This window comes from Musca domestica, unplaced genomic scaffold, assembly GCF_030504385.1.
Source record: "Musca domestica strain aabys unplaced genomic scaffold, Musca_domestica.polishedcontigs.V.1.1 10, whole genome shotgun sequence".
NCBI lineage: Eukaryota > Metazoa > Arthropoda > Insecta > Diptera > Muscidae > Musca > Musca domestica.
Genome location: NW_026712115.1, coordinates 2781155 through 2804321, shown reverse-complemented (window position 1 = coordinate 2804321; position 23167 = coordinate 2781155). Strand labels below are relative to the sequence as shown.

At 36.1% G+C, this 23167-nt stretch overlaps 1 protein-coding gene across 3 annotated transcripts in view; it reads right to left on the bottom strand.

Annotated features, from left to right (window-relative positions):
* Window positions 1-22551, bottom strand: part of LOC101892496 (cyclin-dependent kinase 4) — a 28864-nt gene extending 6313 nt beyond the window's left edge. Inside the window, exons 1-3 of one of the 3 annotated variants that reach the window (XM_005183325.4) lie at window positions 22120-22551; window positions 15527-16019; window positions 9329-9494 (exon numbers count right to left, since the gene is read on the bottom strand). In XM_005183325.4, the coding sequence (XP_005183382.1) occupies window positions 9329-9494; window positions 15527-15647 (287 nt within the window). In that variant the 5' untranslated portion in view covers window positions 15648-16019; window positions 22120-22551. The remainder of the gene's footprint in view (window positions 1-9328; window positions 9495-15526; window positions 16020-22119) is intronic. The other 2 variants (XM_020036686.2, XM_059125442.1) reach the window with 2 other exon arrangements.
* Window positions 22552-23167: the final 616 nt, after the last annotated feature.

Here is a 23167-nt window from a genome sequence, read left to right as displayed (position 1 = left end):
ACGTGAACTTAGATCCGCTTCCGAAAGTCTGGGTTCGAGCTGATACTCTTACCTTTCCAAAATGCTACAATATGTGGTAGTACCTTTTGCGGGTTCAGAGATATGGGTCTTTCCACCAGCATAACCCGATTCTAACCAGTTCATTAATATATCGGGTAAGTGGATCCGGGTCTATTCGGGGCCTTGAACCCGGACTTTCGGGTAAAAAATCTGGGGTCCCGGGTCCGTCCCCCAAGAAAAAATAGATTTCCGGGTTCAGGGTGAAAATACCTACATCTGAAAAAAATTGGAAAAAATCGAAGAGTTTTCACTTAACTAGAGATAAGCCGAGACCTAGTGTTTAAAACCAATATTTCGACTATGCACGTTTTGACCGTATCTCTAGCCATATGGCTGGGGATATAATTACTACTTTCAAGAGTTTATTTCTTTTATTTACCACTTGGCTTTTAACAAATGAAAAGATGGTGCCCAATTTACAATTGCTGCTGGCTTTCAGCGCCACTCTTAAGAAGCGTTGACTCCCAACATTAAATCCGATAAGAGAAACCGACCTTTGAGTGCAAATAAAATAAATACACACACGTTGATCAATTGAGCAAAGTTGAAGAGAGAATAACAAATAGTGAGCGAACGAGTTGAAACACACACCAAAAAGAAGAGCAATGCAAAAAAGAGGGGCAAACTTGTTTACTCTCAAGAGTAGTTGATCTCCAAGTGAGGAAAAGAGACAAATAATTACCAATTGTGGCCTTCATAATGAAATGGGGGCAATAAGAAGAACAAGACAATGTGTGTAGTTGTGTTAGTGTGCAAATTCTCCCCTTTGCTTTTTCTTCGAAAATAATATAAATAAACAATGAACGGCATTGTGTTGTGTATGTGGTTGGCTGGCTGGCCAATTGTTTTGCTTCGTTGTCGTCGTTAACGACAGAAAGAGGGGCAGCGGCAAGTGTTGGAGACGAGTAAACAATAAATTAATAACCCATACATGGACAAACAGCTGATTGTTCATATGATTTCATAACGAAGGCAAGCGGCCGGCCGGCCGGCCGGCAGGCAGGAAAAGCAGACAGATATTTTATTATTGCTGCTACGATTGTTGCTTTTGCTGCTGTCATTGAATGAGTATGGGCATGCTGTTGGTATGCTGCTATGCAAAATGTAGAGAACAGTCTGATTATTGTCTTGACTTTTGTTATTAAATAAATAAATAAACAACAATGTTGCGGATTTTTTTTTACAACCAGGTACAATGTAGGTATTATTTGCAAACAATTTCTTGCTGATAACATCAAATTGTTGAATATTTTGGATGGGGAAGGTATTATGGGGTAATAATACCCGAAGAAGGGGTAATTTGTTTTTGTTTCCGGGAAACTGATTGTATACTAAGTAAAATGGCAATTCTTTAGATGTCTGCCTGCCTGGTAATGGAACTAAATTAATTTTAATTACTAAGAATCGTCTAATTATTTTTAATTTTTGTCCTAGGTCATCTGAGTAAACAATTGTACGGCACTTTAGTTTCTTGAGTAATTTATCTTTCACCTACCATCCCATCTAACCACCACCATACACTCGCTTGCTTGTTACTTAAAAAAGTGTTGAGTATCGCACTGGTGGCTGTGGTGCCTAGAAATCAATTTTTGTTTTTCTTTGATTAGAAAACACCACCTATACTTGTGTTCCTTGTACTCGCCCATAATATACACCACACCAAATTTGGACAATTCTCCTACCGAAAATGCAAAAAACATTGTTTTACGCTAATCCACACATACACTCACTCAATGAATACATTAAGCAATACTCTTCTTCAAAAAGTAAGAAACAACACGACAATAAAAAAAAACATTCAAGAAAACCCCAAAACGAGGAGCGTCTAATTGCAAAATAACTCTCAGCAAGTGGGTTTTTGGCTTTGCAAATTCTATTGCCGCCCGGCAATACTCGGCTGTTGCAGACGACGTTCACAAAAAGTACCGAGAGGAAAGGCTTCAATTGTATTGTGCGGTTGCTTTTGCACAAACAATCTAGCAGTATGTGAAGTAAGACGAAAAAGAAATCGCTGCAGCGTGACTTATCAGCATTTACGGCGCCGTTGTGCCGTCTATATTGGATTTGTAGTCACAAGGGTTAGAAACAATAACAACAAACAGAATAAGTTTAGTAAGAACAGTTACTTGGAAATCAAGAAACTGCAATTTGGTGTTGTCTATGTGGGAGCCAGTAGCAATTTAACAGCTCCGCCGGCTAGATGTGCCATCTTAGCCATAAATAACAGCGAATATGCAGACAACAAATTAATTCTTTTTAGAATTTTAAAGGGAAAGAGACGAAGCCCAAGAATTCTCTCTCTCCCTCTCTCTCTCTCTATCTTCCTACCACTACATTCGTAACGGTTATTGTTGGATGACGCATGGAGTTACTGCGTCATCAACAGCCGTTAAAATAAAAAGTAGATACTTCAAGTAAAAATGTTCATCGTCATCCTCAAACTTACCTTCAACAACAACTACATATCCATTGTAATGCAAGTGGCCTGGCAAGTATTGTTGTACTGTCTCCCCGTTCTGAATGAAGAATCAACTGGCAAAAGAATCTCAGAAGGTGTTGCTTTGCAAACTTTCTTAGAATTTCATAATTACCCAAGTCTCTCTCTATTTCCCTAACACTTGTTCTCGTCTCTCGTCTGCCCTTCAAACTTGTTGTTTACATTCTCACGAGTTATATGTGCATGAGTGTCAGTAATGCATGCGGTTAAATAGCCCCCAACACTTACACAACAGCCGTTGCATAAATGTTTCCGTTTGGAAGTTGCGCATGCGTTTTTCATATTCATTCAAACTTGATACGTCAATTATCATTAATTTTAATTACAGACTAGATGGGTACAAGAACAAGATGTGTTCTTCTTCTGAAAAAAAGAGAAAGTGTTTTTTCCACAGAGTATAATGACTCATAGCACAATTTTCGTGGAAAGAAAAAACAATGCGCTTCTTCAAATACAAAAATATGGTAAAATAAGCAAAAAGGTTTCGGAGGGCACAAGGAAATCGGCAATTTAATTTGATAACAAAGGCAAATCAATTGGGAAAATAAAAACACTCCTTCAAATACAAAATATATACATAAGTGCAAAATTGCATCCCATTTAGGCTAATATTATTTAGTGCACAATAAAAGGCTTTGATATATTTCCCCAAAAATCTTTGTTACAGAATGCATATTACGGCTGTGGAGGACAAAAATAACAAATCGGATAAACCACATATATATGGGAGCTACAGCTATATTTGAAACGATTTCGATCAAATTTAGCTTAATTTCAGGCTTAATTTGGTCTTATGTGCAAAATTCCTTACTATTTGAATTGATATTACATTTATGGTGCACAACCGATTATCCCTAATTTCAATAGGGTACGTCCTTCGATCAAACAAATGATTTGTGCAAAATATCATCTTTATCGGGCAATAAATGCGTACTTTGTATAATATAAATTCTGTACTTCGTTTACACAAATATATAGAGAGAGGGACATGCATAAATCGACTCAGAATGTGATTCTATGCAGATCATCAAAAGGAACTATGGGTCTATCTGGTTTCCTTTTGCCTGTTACAAACAAATGCACAAAGACATAACACCCTGATCACCATCTGGTGTAGGATATAAAGGCAGCTAGGTGATGGAAACAAAGAGTCCGAATCATTTCGTATGACGTTAGTCCAATATACCGCACAACGTGTACTGTGTCCCGATTTGAATATAAAAACATATTGCAAAACACAATGTTGCCATAGGCACAAGAAAACATATCTCATACATGGGTGTTTAACAAGACAACGATCCAAAAATAACCTCCCAGTATGTAAAAAATTGATCACTGGAAAATAAACTAAACGCTCAAAGAAAGCAAAATAAGCATCCAACTCACACATACAAATACTTTTTCTAATACAAAATCTGTTGTAAAGATGATATATATCTGCAAAGGCCTTAATTTGTGAAACAAGTCAGCAATTCTTTACAAATAAATATTTCTCTCAACCAGAAACCTGCGATAAATATCGAATTTACTCTCCAAAAATGTTATGGACATTGAAAGCACGAAATTCGAAATTCAAATCTGTGAAGTATATATGAAATTCAAACGATGCAGCACCACCTTGGTCGTTGTTCCGTTCTTCGAGAGGTCTGACAAAAAATATCCATTTTTGAACATTATGGGTTTATTTAACACAGTAGACTGTAAACGTATTAAAGTCAATAAAATACACATGACAAGATGACATGTTGCTTAAACAATGCATCCCAGAGTTTGTATCAAAAATTGAAGTTAAATATTTAAAATCTGTGCAGCTGAAAGAGGCGATATGAAGAATCTATAAATAAACCTTGATTCTTAAAATCACTCATTCACATTCATTACAATCGGAAATTCTAATGAATGAATTGATGAAGGGGCTGTCAAAACATGGAAATAGCAGTCATTCAAGAAATCGAAAATTTGTCAAGTCAGCAGAAAAAAAAAACGACAACAGCAACAACATATTGTGTTACTATGAAAGATTGCAATAAATGACCGTTGAAAATCATGAATAGCTTCATAAGCAAATTATCAGTATCATTCTGCGTTCGCCTGTCATTAATGTTTAACATTATGTCTATGGTAGAATAAAGGAGGTAACCTCTTGAAATTATATGTTTACAATGTTTTTTGTCAAAATCATAAACCTGAATAGAAAATTAGTTAAATTCGAGAAGGCTAATTACAGATTTTTTTAATTCTACCACCTAAATTACGCGTTCTACAAAGATTTCACATATAATATGTAAAGCGCATTATGAAAACATATTCAGTGTGAATAATTGTATTTATAGCTACTAGACAACACTCGAAGATATTTCCTAAAATTAAATTATTTTAACTCTAGTCTGACATCATGTTATAGAGCGTTGAGGTAAGTGTTTATCGTGATAATTGATCAATCGCAATAGAATCAACGGATGTTTTCTTTAGATAAAAGTTATCGTGATTCATCGATAAACATGATTAATCAAAATAAAAATTGTTATATAAACGTACTTTCGGGGGCATATGCAAAGTAAATTTTTCCACATCCGTGTTTATATTTTTACAGCATAATTTTAGGCGCTACCTACAATTTCTAATCTAAAACCAGTAAAGAAAGATCCAAAGTCGAGTGATACCTTACACCAATTTGCATATCGAATAAACAAATAAACCTTTTTATGGGGAATTTATATTGGAGCTATATAAGCCAGAGATTTGTTGGAATTATGGCCTTTAAACGGCCAATGAAACCGTCACACGCTGCCCGAATGTTGCTCTGTGCTTGCTTGAGGTGATCGACACTTTGGTATTTTTTAGTGCCAACCTTGCTTTCCAAAACACTCCAGACACAACAGTCCAACTGAGATTTTTGTGGCCATTCTGCGCTGGAAATGATGCGAGGAATCTCATTTTGTAACCATTCGTGGGTGGCGCGTGCTTAGTGCGATGGTGCTGAGTTCTGTTGGAATGTCCAAGGTCTGCCGCCAAAATGTTTGCGTGCCCAATACACCCTCCAGAACATTTTCCCGATAATATTCGGCATTTATTCTGATGCCACGGTCGATTAATACGAGAGGAGAGCGACCATCGACAGTTATAGCTGTCCACCATTACCATGGCCGGTTTTAACAGCTGTCGGACGAGTGGCTTTGTAATGACAACAGCAGTCTGAATTTGGTTGCCGTTTTTTTTTTTCATCTCACCCTGTATATATATGATAGCTATATAGCCAAATCTGAACCAATCTCTTGCATTTTTGCCAGGAAAATCGGTTGGTTAAAAGACTTCCAAATACTATAAATGGGTAAAACCCAGTACCAATTTTTTAAAATTTCGTAAGAAAATGAGGTTAAAACCATAGTACAATAAGGAGGTGAAATAAGTTAGATAGTAGGAAAAATAAATTAAATACCTGGGGCTGGATTCCTGTTGTATGAAATTATGAAATGAAAAATATTTCCCTTATAATATTTTTCATTTGACATTTCTTTCCTCTATAAAAGTTTTCATTTCACATTTTCATAGAACAAGAATTGAGTCCCTGGACTTTGTTTCAAAAATATAATCCAAGTTGTTCAATCTTTCAATTCAAGGGCAAAACTGGTTAATATCTTAAAAAATTTCAAAGCAATATGTGGATAAGATTTAGATCAATGGACAATACTGGAGCACTGATTCTTGAAATCAGTTGCGGATTTACTAACAATATTTAAGTATTTCATATTTAGCATTTTCTGTGGCATACTTTTAGGCGCTTCCAATAATTCTTAATCTGGAAAGAAACGCTTTACTCTAAGATCTATATAAAGGGTTGTATTTTAGCTGGGTTTTGGAAATGTGTACTACAAGTGCACGAAAAGTACTAAATAGTACTATATTTGTGTACAATTTGGTATTGGGTGAACAGATAGTGCCTGAAATCTGGAATTTAGGTATTGGGTGATGGAATTGGCCTGAAATTCCGAAATTTGATCTTAAGGTTGGTTTCTAGGGTTTACATATGGAATGTATAAATACTTGAAAATTTAGTACGATATATAAAGATTTGATAAAAAAAACTGAACAAATTGTGTATTTTGAGTACTAGGGAGACCTAAAACGAACTGTTGGGACAAATCTAAAATTTTAAAGGGGACTTTTCGCTGACGATGTATTTGGCACATGCTAGTACTATATAAATACTTATGTGCTGCAACCAAAGACAATTTATGAGAATCGCCTGAAACTATGCTGTAAAAAGCCACTATATAGGAATCTAATATGATGTGTAGACTAGCATTTAGTAACCTCAAATAAATCTTAGTCGAGGATGCCAAACTCAAAATTAAATATTTCTCATATCCTAGTCCTCATATAATGATACCGCTCGATTTTATGTATTGTTTTAGTACATCAAACTATGCACAGAAAATATTGGAACTGCCTACATTTAGGCAAATAACTATGCTCTCTGGTGTTCGGTATTTTCAATATTTGGAATCAATTTCCAACCAAAGAAGATGTAATTTGAGATTTTCTGTTGTCAGTGGTTAGTTTAACTCCTCGACGTCTACGTAGGTCAATTTTTGTTGAAATTCCCACCGGATTTTTACTATTTTGAAAGTTTTGGATCTAATTTACTACCAAATCAGTTATTATGTGATATGTTTGGTTCTTTGGGGTTACATAAATTCTTTTAAAAAAGTATTATAAATTAAATGATAACCGGCCATAAGTCAAGTTTTTACATGGCAGAGGGTATAAAAACAAGGGCCCGCTCCGAACGTTACTTATTTTTTAATTGTTTGCTCTCAAATTGCCCCCATATTTACTAGGATATAAGACGACTGATGTTATTCGACGCGATTCTTTTGATTCAGAGGGATTGAAAGGGGAATCCAAAGGCAAAGTGAGCCACAAGTTTTTAAAGCTGATCTCTGATCATACTGATAAAGTCACAGTAAAAGTTTCCATTACCAAATAATGAGTTTTCGTAACAAATTGTTGACAACCGTAACTACTTACAAATCAACCTATCAAACCCATTATTTTTACAAGGGTATGTCCACACAGTTATCATTATAAAATAATGGGTTTATTAGGAAAGTTTAGGAACCAGAACCTGCTTCCAAAACATTGTCCTAACTCATTATATAAGCATAGACATATCAGAAGAGGTGAAGACTTACCGGACTGCCTCCAATAACCAGGAAAAAGGTTCTATTTTTAGAAAACTTGACTTACATTCAATTTTTATACCCTCCTCCATGCTATGGAGGGTATATTAATTTTGTCATTCCGTTTGCAATTCCTCGTAATACTCATGTCAGACCCAACAAAGTATATATATTCTTGATCAGCGTAAAATTCTAAGTCGATTTAGCGATGTCCGTCTGTCTGTCTGTTGTAATCACGCTATCTTTCGAACGAATTAAGATAGAAGGCTAAAATTTTGCACACATGTTTATTTTGCCAGTAGACAGGTTAAGTTCGTAAACGGTCCATATAGGTCCACGTTTTTATATTGCCCACATATAACGGTACCTCCCGATATTCGGTATTTTGATGATTTTAGCGACATTATTCACCGGAATTGTTTCATATTTTATATTTGAAGTTCGAAATGGATACTACAGCCTATGTCAGAAACATTTCGGTGCAGGTCCACGTCTTCGTATAGCCCCCATACAACGGTACCTCTCAATATTCAGTATTTTTTAGCGTCACTATTTACCGGAGCAGTTTCAAATTACGTATTTAGAGTTCGTAATGGGAGCTACAGTCTGTGACAGAAAATTATCTATGTAGGTCCAGGTCTTCGTATAGGCCCTTATATATTTGTTCCTCCCTACATTCGGTATTTTGACGATTTTAGGTACAATACTCACCGAAATTGTTTGAGATGTCGTATTTGAAGATCGTAATAGATGCTACAGCCTGTGACAGAAATTTGTCTATACAGGTCTTCGTATAGCTCCGATATAACGGCACCTCCACATATACGGTATTTTGCTGATTTTAGCTACATTATTCACCGTTTATTCGGTATTTTAAGGATTTTAACAGATTTTATTTTTTTAAAAATTTCCAAATTCGTTCCAAATGCTGGAAGGTATTAAAAGTTCGGCCCGGTCGAACTTACTGCTTTTTAACTTGTTTATTTTTTTTCGCTTAATAAAATGGTGGAGCTGCCGATTTTAGTAACAATGGCTGAGTGCATGATCTTTACAGCTACCAATCAGAAGATTGCCATCGCAATAAAAGTTCGATGGTTAGTTTCAACTTATGTAATGGCTTTTGGTGGCAGTTTGGTAAGTACTTAATTCCTACGTTAAATGTCTATGTTAAGAAGGGGCTGGGATATAATTATTTGGTAACACTTGGTAATGAGGAATGTAAGGTATTTTGTTTTATAATTTTTTTTAGAAATAAATTATCATTTTATTCTGCTGATACAGCTCCCAATGTTTCTTGGGTACATCAAAACACCGAGCTGTATCTTTTTAAAGTTTATCAATTAGAGTCAGCTCAAGGTGTACACTGAAATAATTTATATTTATTTTTTGTGATTCATGAAACTCGTGTTATATTCATCACCACTTATCACTTAAAATACCAGATTATCATTGCTAGAAAGTTCAGTCCACCATCGTATGAATGTCAATATTTAAATCCAAATCTTAAGTTCACATTTTCATTGTTACGTGGATTTCCAGAACACACAAGGTAGGTAGGGTGATTTGGAATAAATCTCTGATTACTTACTTGACAATATTCGGATGATCCGAGGCATTCAATTGTTTTAGCAGAGCAATTTCACGCAACGTTGACATTGGCACTCCATTATCTGTCAGTGTTATTCTGACTTTTTTGATAGCCACAATGCGGCCAGTGAGATTATCTCGCGCTCTATAAACGGTGCCATAGGCGCCTGGTTGTGGGGGTACATTTTGATTGGTTGATCGATTTGTTTGGTGCCCGAGTGTGTGTGTGTGTGTCGATAATTAACAGGTGGTATTGAGTCAAGGCGGCAGGTAAGTTGAAATTGACATTGTTATGGTTATGGAATCCCATCATCATCAGCACCATCAGCCGCAATTTATAAACAAATAGTCGTAATGTAAACAATCCAAAGCGAAGAGTGTGGGGGAACCGGATGATAGCCGCCACATAGTATTGAGGTACGCCAATAATTAATAGCGCAAGCCGACCGACGATCAATGAATTAACATGGCCATTGACCGATCCAATGAGGAAGATCCAAAACAAAAATACATGAAAGTAAATAAAATTAAATACAACAAAAATTAACAACTTGCAAAACATAAATATAAAAAGAAAACCAAAATACAATGGCAATAGCAACAAAAAAAGAGGTCAATGTCACAAACAATTATTGCAAACAAACATAATATTTTAAAAGTAAAATAAAAAAGCTGACAATATAACGTCAGCTGAGCAGAGGCAGCAATAGTTTCCCGATAACGACAACATCGACTGCAGGAGATGGAAAGAGAGAGCGGAGAGCGAGAGAGAGAGTGATTATGTTGACGTTGCAGTATTTTCTTTTCTGTAAAGACAAAACTAAATAGAACGGGGTAGTAAAATAAAATAAAAACAAATACTGCCGATAAAAAAAGTGGAAAAAGAAACAACATTTCCATACGAATTAGGAGCCGCCAGATCTTTGACTACTTATTTCGGGTGACATGCCCTTGTGGGAGTATTGTTAGCAACTCTGATTGCTGACGATTGTAAAATATAGGTATGTTGAGCTTGAGGCTCTGTCAGTCTTTAATGTCATTCTCACTCCATCTGGATCTTGAAGGCCCTTCTTGTCATTCCTGGGTGGAGGTTTTCTTGAATAACTTCAATAAACCCATAGCCAAAACAAAAAAAAGCATATTACTTATTTTTTGAGAGGATCTAATCTACACAGAAAGTAAGAAAAACGTAAAATATCAAATTACAAGGTGATATAAAAAAACTGAAACAAAGTCAAACGCTACATTTTTTATTTTTTATTGAATGAAAGCAAAAAATGTCGGAAACATCAGATTTTAGAATAAATTTAGATTTGTTAGAATTGGTCACCTTTGGCACGAATTATGGCTTTCATACGGCCAATGAAACCGTCAAACCATGCCCAAATGTGGCTCAGTGGTATTTTGGCGTAATTCCGGGCGAGGTGATCGACACTTTGGTATTTTTTAGTGTCAACCTTGCTTTCCCAAAAGACTCCAGACACAGTAGCCCAACGGATTGGTATCCGGAGATTTTGATGGCCATTGTGTGCTGGAAATTAAGCTAGGAACCTCATTTTGTAACCATTCTTTTGTGGCGCATGCTGAGTGCGATGGTGCTGAGTCCTGTTGGAAAGTCCATGGTCTGCGGCAAAAATGTTTGCGTGAATGTTGCGGTGTAAGTTCTTGCAATTTTTGGAATTTTAATGGCTTTACCCTGACCTCATTTTTCAATATTTGCTGAATGGAATATTGCGATATGTGCCATTTTACGGCCACTGTAACACGGGTTCCAGCCAAATATATCGGCAAATATTGAAAAATGAGCTTGGGGTAAAACCCATTGAAATTCCAAAAGGTGCAAGAACTTACACCACAACAGAAAAAATACACTCAAAATAGCTAAAGAGTGGCTTCGCTTGTCCGAAAGTGGTGGACTGCCGAATATGTTTTTTTTTTCGATGAGAAAACATTCGTTGTCCAAAGGTCTGCTGAAAATGTGCACCTTTGGTTGGCCACCAGAACTCAAGCGCCGGCCATGGTGATGGTGTGGGTCGCCATAACAACCGATGGTCGCTCTCCGCTCGTATTAATCGATCGTGGCATCAGAATAAATGCCGAATATTATCGCGAAAATATTCTGGAGGGTGTATTAAAGCCTTGGGCACGCAAACATATTGGCCGAAGACCTTGGACATTACAACAGGACTCAGCAGCACAAAATGAGGTTCCTCGCTTCATTCCCAGCACACAATGGCGACCAAAATCTGCGGATACCAATCTGTTGGGCTACTGTGTCTGGAGTATTTTGGAAAACAAGGTTGGCACTAAAAAATGCTAAAGTGTCGATCTCCTCAAGCAAGCGTTTCGCAGGGAATGGACCAAAATACCGCAGAGCAACATTCGGGCAGTGTGTGACGGTTTAATTGCTGTTTGAAGGCCATAATTCGTGCCATAGGTGACCAATTCGAACAAATCTAAACTTATTCTAAAATTTGATGCTATTTCTGACATTTTTTGCTTTCATTCAATAAAATTTAAATTAAATATATCAAAAGTTATGGCGTTTGACTTTGTTGCAGTTTTTTATCTTACCCTGTATATCAATGTCGGTGATTTTCGTGGCTTGTATAATGTAATATTGTGCTCCTGTCTCAGTAGTTTTCTCCTAGTTCACCATATTTTGCGGAAATTATTAAAGTTTAAGTGGCTTACTATGTAAGAGTTCACCCGGGTCGCTATAGTTCAGATGGCTCACTTGTTACACTTTTTTACCTCGTTCAATCTTCATCAGTTACCTGATCTCAATAAATAATCTAAATTGCTTTTAACTGGCTCATATTGTCAGGAGAACTTACATCGCCATGTTTACAAAAAAAAAGTGGAAGAAGTAGCCAAAATCTATGTGTTGCCTACTGGCTCCACTTTTGTTTCTTCTACACAATCTGTTTTACCATATTCCCAGATCACCATATTTCACCTAGGCGTTTAAGCTTTAAACATTTGAGTGTAACTTATTTACATCAGTTCAACTGGTTCTCAATATTTCACTTGGTTCACAATAGTTCGAATTGCCGACAGTAGCTCCTATGATCTATTTTTCAAGTTGTATCAAAAAATATCTGTTTTTTGAGGATTGTTCCACAAAACTATGCCAGCTAGCCCACACATCGTCAAGTACATTTCAACTATCCAAGATAAATTTACAAAAAAGAAAAAATAATTTTTTAAAAAATATTCTAATGTATGCCCAAAAATTGAAACACTTGATGATCACAGGGTTGGCTACGCATCTAAATATGGAGATTCGTTTTTCGATAAACATTTACATTTCAATTCATGAATGAATGAGCGGTGAGCGAGAGTGGTCCAGCAGCAGTAAAGACAAAATGTCATAACGGCAACAATCGTCACAGAGTGGGGATCAGATCATTGAAATGCTGTAGAATAATAAATAAGTGAGATGCGCTCTGACGACTATGCTCGTTTTGCTAATTAATATTCAAGAAAACAAAAAATACAAACAGAACAACAACAAATCAACACCGGAAAAACGACAGATCCAGACTAACTGAGTCACTACATAACAGGGCGAGAGACAGCGATTTGCTGTGCGTCTATTGGGATAGGTCAAGGGGATGTCAAAAATAACAAAAAAACACATAATCAGTATTTAATGTTAATGTCTAAAGTGCGGCAGTTATAGCACAAGTTTAGTAAGGCTGTTGCGCTGGTTCAGAAGATCGAAAAAGTCAACAATTTTTATAACTGAATACAGAGTATTTTCAATTTCAATTATATAATTATTGAGAGGTTCGCATGTGTATAGTCTCATGAGTGGACTTACTGGAGTGTCTGTAGGAAATATGCAAATTGAAATACAATTAGATAACATTCGAATAATTGTGTTTATACATTTAATACTGGATGGTTTGAATCTTTTTGTATATAGCCTATAAAGACTGAAAATTGGCTTGTTAGAATCTTGAATAGAACAAGCATTCATATTCATGGTTCTCTATAGTTCACCTGGCTGACGATAGTTCTCCTGGCTCTTTATATGTCACCAGGATCACTATAGTTCACTTGGCTCTCTATAGTTCACATGACTCACTATAGCTCAACTGGCTCACTATAGTGCACCTGGTTCACTATGGTTCACCTGGCTCAATATAGTTTCCCTGGCTCACTATAGTTCCATGGCACACTATTAAATACCTGGCTCTCCACAGTTCACATGGCTCACTATAGTTCACATGGCTCACTATAGTTCACAAGGCTCACTATAGTTCATCTGACTCAATATAGTTCACCTGACTCACTATGGTCCACCTGGCTCACTATTGTTCACCTGACTCACTATTGTTCACCTGACTCACCATGGTTCCTCTGGCACACTATAGTCCACCTGGCTCAATATAGCTCCCCTGGCTCACTATAGTTCACATGACACACTAAAGCTCAGCTGGCTCACCATAGTTCACTTGGCTCACAATAGTTCACCAAGCACACTATAGTTGACCTGGCTCACAATAGTTAACCTGGCTCACTATAGTTCACCTCGTGCACTATATGTAACCTTAATCACTACGATTAGTACAGCTATAGATCACAAGACACACCAAAGTTCACAATAGTGAGTCAGTATGGTTCACCTGGCTCACCTTAGTTTACCCGGCTCGGTATAGTTCTCCTTGATCTCTTTAGTTTACTACATTAGTTCACCTCACTTTATATTGTCCTCCTGGCTCACTTTAGATCACCTGATCCACTTTAGTTCAACTGGCTCACTCACTGTTCACTAAATTAACCCTAGCCTTCCATAGTACATTTGGATCGCAATGATTCAATATAGGGTTAAGGTTTTATATTTTCGGCAGGTGTTTTATATTTGCTTAACTTTTTTTTTAATTTTTATTTCTATATTTTGTATCTTTTAAATCTGTGTGTCTGGTTTTTACTTTCATTCAATTGACGGCACATCCACTTTTTTCAACGTTGTTATGGCTTAGCCAAATCGACGTGGGAATTTTTAACGAAAAAAAAAATAGCAAGAAAGTAAAAATGATGTCAGCTTTTAAGTATTTATATGAATTTTGATTGTGAAGTTAACGAGCAAGAAGACGGTTGAGAAGAATCAAAAGACATTACGGGCTTTCTATACAAAACCCTAACCTGAGAAACTCCAAAAGGTCTTCCATTTTTTTCGTCTTCACACCATCCTTCGAAACCCTTAAAGATCCAAAGGGCTTAGAGACCTTCACTACAAAGCCCTGAATCTTCTTGAAGAAGCTCATAAAGATCTTCTCTAGGAAGCCCCTCAAGGACTTCTCTAGGAAGCCCTTAACTAATTTTTCTACGAAGCGCCTATTGTCTTCTATAAGATGCCCTTAAACCCGTTCTTTATTAATACCTATAAGGCCATTTATACGAAAAATGTGAAGGAATTCTCCACAAAGAACTTGTAGACGAAGAAGGTCTTCTATAGCAAGACCTGAAAAGCCTTCTAAAGGAACACTTAAAGGTATTTGTATAGAAGGCCCTATAGTCTTCTATACAAAGTCATTACAGGCCTTCTAGGAACACCTTAAAGACCTGTTATAGAAATACATTAAAAATCTTCTTAACGAAGACCACAAAGACCTTCTATAGGAACCCTTTCCTATAGGAAGAGTATAAATGCATTCTATGTGAAGACTTTAAGGCCATAAATACGAAGCCTTTAAATAAGAAGGTCTTTTCGATATCCTTAAAGCCCTTCTATGGGAAGAACTTAAAGACCTTCCATGGAAAGACCTTAAGGCCTTCTATGAGAAGTTAATTAAGGCTATATACAAGGTGGTGCAAAACTAACCCTCATGTCAGAAAATGTTATATATTTTACGATTGGCCCCTAATGTCTTAATTACAGCCAAAAACCTTAAAGGCTTTTTAAGAATACCTGAAAAGTCCTTGAGGTCTTCCTATAGAGGAGCTTTCCAATCTTCTCTGCGAAAGCAATTCTAAAGGAAGATCCTCAATGTCCTCTATGGAAATACCTTAAACACCTTTTTAGGAAAAAAAAACTTTTTTTATTTGAACACGATCTTCTACAAAGCAGAAAAACATCCAAACTTAGGAAAACATACAATATATGTACATGTGTATTTCTGACATTGCCTCTGTGGTCAGACTCAAAAAGAAATTGTGACACTTTAAAATTTGGTCCAGCATTACTCACCTGTTCCGATGACATTGAGCTCTTCGTAATTGAATGGGTCACCATCGTTAAATGTCTGCTGCTGTGTTGCTGATTGATGTTGCGGCTGATGGGCCTTTATGTGATGGTGTTTGGAGGTCATCTTTTTTATTTCAATTTCCGTTCGGCACCGATGAATGGCGGATTATAAAGTGCTTCGTTTTGTGGAGGATTTGTCAATGGAATTTTATTGGGGTGTGATGAATTGTTTTTCTTCTTCTTCTCTTCACCTGAGATTTTGTGTCAGCTACTACTCATTGACGATTTCACTCTCTGTGCATTTCTTTTCAAACGACACGACATGTATGAGGAGTAAATATCACTTGGACGACATGGGAATTGAAACACGCAGTTTACAACAACGAGAGAATTTTTAGAGAATGTTATCTTTTTTGGTTTTATTTTTTATTATTTTTTTATTTCACAATATTTTTCCTGGTCGTTGAGTAATTTGTAGTTCTTAAGTGCTGTTTTTCTATAACAAAAACATAAATCGTACAATTATTATTGTTATTTGTTAATCACTTTCTGGCGACGTCAATGTGTGTATGAGGAATACCGAATGGTAGGAGGAAACAAAACAACCAAAATCATAAAACTAAATCATAATAAAAACAAAAACAAATTTCCAACATTTTGCTTTCTGCCTTAGTTTTGTTTGGTTTTTCTTGCTTTGCTTCCCATTTCCCATTTGCTCTACTAATGCTTTCATGCTTTAAGGCTGCCAATAATAGTTTAACTAGATAAACGTTATGAAGAAAAAAGTGTTAGAGAACTTGCAAAAGAGGTGGCTAAAACTGGTGGTTTAAAGAAGAGGTAAAAAAAGCCAAGCTAAACGATGGGAAAGGCTAAATTTTTGTTTCCTTCAAAAAAAAAAAAAAAAAAAAAAAAAAAAAAAAAAAAAAAAACAAACATTAAGTTCGGCCGGGCCGAACTCTTAACTTTGAATAAAGAAGACATTTTTATATAAAAGTATCTGAATTCACACCTGATCCACTTTAAACTAAAAATACCTGTAAGACCGTTTTGATAAGGCTGTTAGACTTAAAAAAAAAAACATAAAGTGGGTGAGTCCGTTGCATGGGAGCCAAAGCGGGAACCTCCTCCACATCTTAAAGCTAAACTTTCAAAGTTTTGCCGTAGGAGCTGGAACCCATTAGGAATCACAAATACCAATTTTTGGGCAAATCCGTGAAAAATTTTTATCAAAAATCATCAAAACTCCGACTATCGGGAGGTACCGTTATATATGGGCTATACCAAACCGTGGATTTATACATTACATGTTTCGCCACCGGAGCTAGAACCCATTTCGAACTACAAATACAAATTTTTAGAAAAATCTGGAAAAAAGCGACAAAAATCGTCAAAATATTGGAAGGTACCGTTATATGGGGGCTAACAAAAAAGTGGACCCACATATACAATGTTTCGCCACCAAAGCTAGAACTAATTATGGCCTAGAAATACCAATTTTTAAACAATTCCATGAAAAACTCATCAAAATGCAGAATATCAGGAGGTACCGTTATATGGTGGTTATATAAAAATTTGGACCTATACATACAATGTTTCGCTACCGGAGCTAGAACCCATTATGACCAAATACAAATACCAATTTTTAGACAAATCAGTGGAAATATGTGGCAAAAATCGTCAAAATACCGAATATCGGGAGGTACCGTTATATAGGGGCTATATAAAGACGTGAACCTGCACAGACAATCTCCTGCCATAGGGTGTGGTATCCATTACGAAATTCAAATACCAAATTTGAAACAATTCCGGTGAATAATGTCGCTAAAATCAGCAAAGTACCGAATATCGGGAGGTACCGTTATATGGGGGTTATATGAAGACGTGTACCTGCACAGACAATTTTCGGTCTTAGGCTGTAGTATCTACTACGAACTCCAAATACCAAATTTGAAACAATCCCGGCGAATAATGTGGCTAAAATCATCAAAATACAGAATATCGGGAGGTACCGTTATATGGGGACCTACATTGCCCAACACTACATGGCCTGCAGACACAATATACATTTGAGTAAAATTTTATCAATCTACTTCATTTTCTTCGGAAGCTAGAATAATTTCCACAGACGGACGGACGTCGCTAAATCGACATTGCATTTTATGCTGGTCAAGAATATATATACTTTGTGGGGTCTAAAATGTTTATTTCGAGGTGTTATAAACGGAATGATAAACTTAATATACCCTACAAAAAGACCACTCATTCGAGGGTTTACATTTTCATCCTGTACATATTGAAACTATATATAGCCGAATATTTCAAAATATTTGGAAGAGGGGTGTTGGGACTTAATAATTATTTTTTGGTGTGGCGAAGTGTTATCAATTTCTTTAATTATATGTTAAATAAGTTCCGTGCATACTATCGTCCAGCAGCTTCTCGCAAATATTCTGCATTCCCATATTTTGGTTATTTAAAATACTAAAACTATTTATGAAAAACGGTATCTACGTTCAGGTTTTGGAATAGATATATGTACGTGACCTGACCTTGGATTAATCAATTTTGACAATAAAAATTCGACTTTTTAAAATCGCCAATGCCAGCCAAAAAGTATGCAACGCATTTTTAAGAAATTCGAAATCGACCTTACGGTACGTTTTCAGAGTACTAAAAAGTTCCAATGTAAACATATATTAGTTGAATTGTGGGCTAAAAAAAAAAAACTTTTAGCGGATTGGAGAAAATTTAAAATTTTTGAAGTAAATTCAAAAGTTCAAGAATCTACTTTTTCTCTTCACAACAATATCGTTAGTATGGAACATAGCACAATCCCTATACCACCACAGTCATCTCATGAAAAGGAATCTCGTTTGACTGCTTCAAAACAATTGAGATCTTTTAAGGCGTTAAGTCCAATTCCCTGGTAATTATAGTTATAATCTGTAAATACTATGTTTTGTATAATTCCATTGAAAAATTTAGCTAAAATGATCAAAATACCGAATATGGGGTGATATCGTAACATCGAAGCGTTGATCTGTACAGTATATGTTCAGTCATAGAAAGTTTGAAACAATTCCGTCGAAAAATATGGCATAAATTTTCCAAATATAAAGATAATATTCTATCAGAGAAGATAGTAGCTAGTGTCAACACGAAATACCCACTTTACAACAATTCCTGTGAAAAATGTTGCCAAAATTGTGAAAAATCCGATTATCGAAAGATATAATTATAACTGTTTAAGCAATTTTCGGTCATAGAAGGTATCAGTAGTGGGTTTGTCTAATAAAGGGCGCAAATGCGATACATTTCTCTATTTATGCCATGGAGAGAAAACGACCGTCATGTTATGCTCTGTTTTATCAAACGCATAACAGTACGTGACATCCAACCAAATGCTCCATGTCTCGTCACGTCGGTCAGACTCAAACCCATCGTTATAACATGCATTGACCAATAAATGAGGATGTTGACTAGTGTGTAATACAAATGTGATCTTTCCAAAAATAGCAACAAAATTATGCAGTTATCAATAGAATGAGGAAGGAAGCCAACGCTACCTGCTTTTACGATTGCGCTATGAATTCTTAGTAAAAATAATAATGTTCTGGCACATTTCCTTAATAAAAGCCAGTAAGAAGAAGTCATTTCGGGTGGGGGAGGAGGGGTGGGCGATATGATATGATACCCTACACCACTATGCGTATTTAGTAGAGCTCCTGTAACAAAAGAATTTATTTGATGAAGATCATAATTTAGGAATTTTTGATAGATATTGGCCATTTGGTGCACAATTAACCCAAAATCGGTTGAAGATATATATGGGAGCTATATCCAAATCTGAACTAATATTGATAAAATTTGGCAGAGGATTTCCGAGCTCTATAAGATATCTGGTACAAAATATCATTGTAGTCGAATGCATATTACGAATGTGAGGGACTGAAACACAAATTGGATGAAACCTATATATGGGAGCTATAGCTATATCTGAACAGAATTTCATAAGATTTAATGTACTTGTTCGGTCGGATGTGCCAAAATTCAGTCATTTAGAGTGATATTGGTCATTTGTTGCACAACTAACCCAAGATCAGTTGAAGATATTTATGGGAGTTATATCCTAATCTGAACCCATCTTGGCAAAATTTGATACAGTTACTTCAGAGCTGTATCTGATATTTGGTACCAAAGATCATTTTTGTGGAATGCATATCTCTCGTGTGAAGGATAAAACATATATATGGGATCTATAGCTATATCTGAACCGATTTACACCAAATTTGAAGTATTGAGTTTATAGGACAAATTCAGTCGTAACTACCAAAACGGAGACCATTTGGGCTCATATTAGCCATTTGGTGCACAATAAATCTAATATCGGATAAATATATATATATATATAAGAGCTATATCCTAATCTGAACCGATCACGATGAAATTTGATAGAGGTATTATCGAGCAGTATCTGATGTCCGGTACCAAATATCATTCTAATGGAGTGCATATTACGAATGTGAGGGACTTAAAACAACAAATCGGATGAAATATATATATGGGAGCTGCAGCTATATCAGAACCGATTTTCACCAAATTTGATTTATTTGCTCCTAGACTAAATTCTGAACTGATATTGGCCATTTGGTGCACAATTCACCAGAAATCGATTGAAGATATATATGGGAGCTATATCTAAATTTGAACCGATTCTCATCAATTTCAATAGGGTCCTTGGGCTAAATTTCATCTCAATCTGATAATAAATGCGACCTGTATTTTGTTCACAAAAATATATGGACATACGGACGGGCATGAGACTTCCTCTTTGATCTAACAAGACCGTTTTCTTTGTGGCAATAACAGAATGTCACATATTAATTTATGCACTGCAGAAATTCATATTTTTCATTTGTTTTTAAGATTTTACAGTTTATGGCATAAAATACTCTACTTTATTCTTATTCTGGACATTGTTAGCCAAGATATAATGAGGTTAAATTTCAAATGTATATATTAATTAGGCACAAAATTACAACAGAAATAAAAACTTCTACAATTTTCAGGTGTCACCGGATAAGCATCGATTAAGCATAACCCAAAAAAATGTTGTTTCACCCAGTTTAAAATACAAGCCCCAACAATCCTTTCGAAATGCTTGTGTGACAAAATTCCCCTGGGATTTCTCGTCAATGACAAGGTGTCAAAAGGTATGGCAACACCATTGCAATTTCGGGTTGCCGGGTATATTGTCATTCCATTTCATTTCTAAGAACATAGAAAATGGGTCAACATGGGACCATATTTTAGCGGAATGTTAAGATGTTAATAGTGTCTAAGATTTGACTTTTAGAGCATATTTCCGGTTTTCATGTACATATACATACTTCAGTCTCCTGCGCCAGTAAGCAAACATTCAAGTTCATTAATATGTAAGAGAGAGGGAGAGCGAGAGAGAACACAACCAACAAACAAACAAAGGTTAATGATCTCTTTATGAATGATTATGATGTTGATGATCTTTATCATTATTTGTTTAGTCATCTTTAAAAATATTTTATTACCTAAAATAATTTAGTTTACTTTTGGTTCTTCTTATTCCGTGTGAAATTGTTATAAAATGTTGGTTTATTTTGTTGTTGTTATCAAATTAAATAGTAAGAAAATGATAAATTCGACTATGGCCACTAACCACACGATAGGGGGTTGAATCAGTAGTGTGGGCAGGAGGAAATCATGCATCAAATTTAAAGTTTTGTTTTTGCATAAAACGTTGGCTGCAACGGCAGCAGCGACATGAATGCTTATGGTCTGCTGCTATGTTTATTTATAAACGTCACGGTGCGCCGCCTTTGTGTGTCTATTTGCTGCATGCAGCATTTGACATTTGCTGTGCAAAACAAAACACACACACAACACTGTTGCTGTTCTTCGTGAACATGGGTTTTTGCACAGCCACAAACACATGTTGACAAACCAACCAAACTAGTAAGGGGGGACCCAAAGAGCATTAAATGTGTTAAAAGAGCTGCTAAAACAACTGAGAAGGAGAAGAGAATATGAGAGTAGGAGAAACAACGTAAAACTGATAACCGGCTGTTCTCTGTGTGGTGTAAGAATGAAACACGTTTTACCGTTTTTTTTTTGTTATTTTTTGGTTGCTTCGTTCTTGCAAATGCTAGAGTTTTTGTTTATTTGCTGGATGACGGTCGTTGGGTTGATTGTTTGTCATGACAATCAGAAGCACATTGATGGGGAATAAAGCATTGGAACTGCTGACATGCCCTGGCACTATTGGGACAGAAAGCAACATGCGGCAGCGGTGTAGACATATAAATAACTAGATGATACTGTTTATTTTGAATTTTGATTCCAGAATGAAGCAAGATCAGGAACAACCTGTTGCTGTCAAGGTGTTGTGCAGGGTTGTTTTCCTGAGGCTCATGCCAGGTCAATTGATTTGGATTTTTATGTAAAGTTAAACAAATATGCTTGTTTAGTGTTCTACCACTTCACCAACTCACACACACATTAAAGATTAAAAAAATGTAGACGACGCCAACTGAAGATACAACAATAATAAAAAAATATACCTATTCCACTAAATAAATGTATTCAATATGAGCTAAAATAATAACAAAATTCCAATAACAATAGCACTTTTTAGTATATTTTATTTTTTTCTGCTTCTTGCTGTTGTTCGCTGGCCTGTTCTCAACGATTATGTGTTCCACATTATTTTTTATTTTGTATCATTTTGAGGCCACCGCCGACCACACCACGCACCAAAATTCACAATTTTTGTCAATTTCTTTTTTCGTTTGCTTGCTATCATTAGCACACACACACGCACACGCACGCACTCACACTCTAGCCTTATTGCTATTATTTTCTTCTTTATTTATTGAATTATATTTCTTCTATCAAAAAATATGAAAAGAAATTTGTGTTCAGAAAATAACTAAACAGTCAGTAAATGACGATTGATAGAGCTCGAGGCCCGAATAAGACACTGAAAGGAAATGCCAGATGCCAGAAATAACTCAACTGTCACAAAAACAAACAGCAACAGCAACAAACAAACTACCTTAAAACCAGCAAGCTCACTCACACATTATTGTGACGGCGGCGACGGCCGTCTGACTCTCTCGCAGTTGGTGTGTGTTTCACTCAGACAAAACAAACAAAAACACAACAGCTCACTTTGCAAAGACAGGCAGACCTGTGTCTGCACAGCACACACAAAAACAATACAACACATAGGGACATAAACACACACACACACATGCATGACAAGATCCTCCTTCAAACAAAAACAAAAGAAAAAACAATCAAATGAACATCAGACAAAACCAAACTATGTAACATTAGTATGGCTGGGTATTAACAATTCGCTTGTGGTTTGACCTGGAAGGGGAACTAGCCACCTTACAGATGGAAGAGAAAAATCCCAACTCTCATCCTCACCACACATAGATGAGTTTGTTATAACCCAACAAATTGAGGGGCACCTCATGTTATAAACACACCACACCGCTGGTTTGTGTGTGGAAATAAATTACCAAGGAAAAAGAGGAGAATATAAAAGAGGAAAATATTAAACCCAAACTCACCAAATCAGCCAACAACACCACCCCAGCC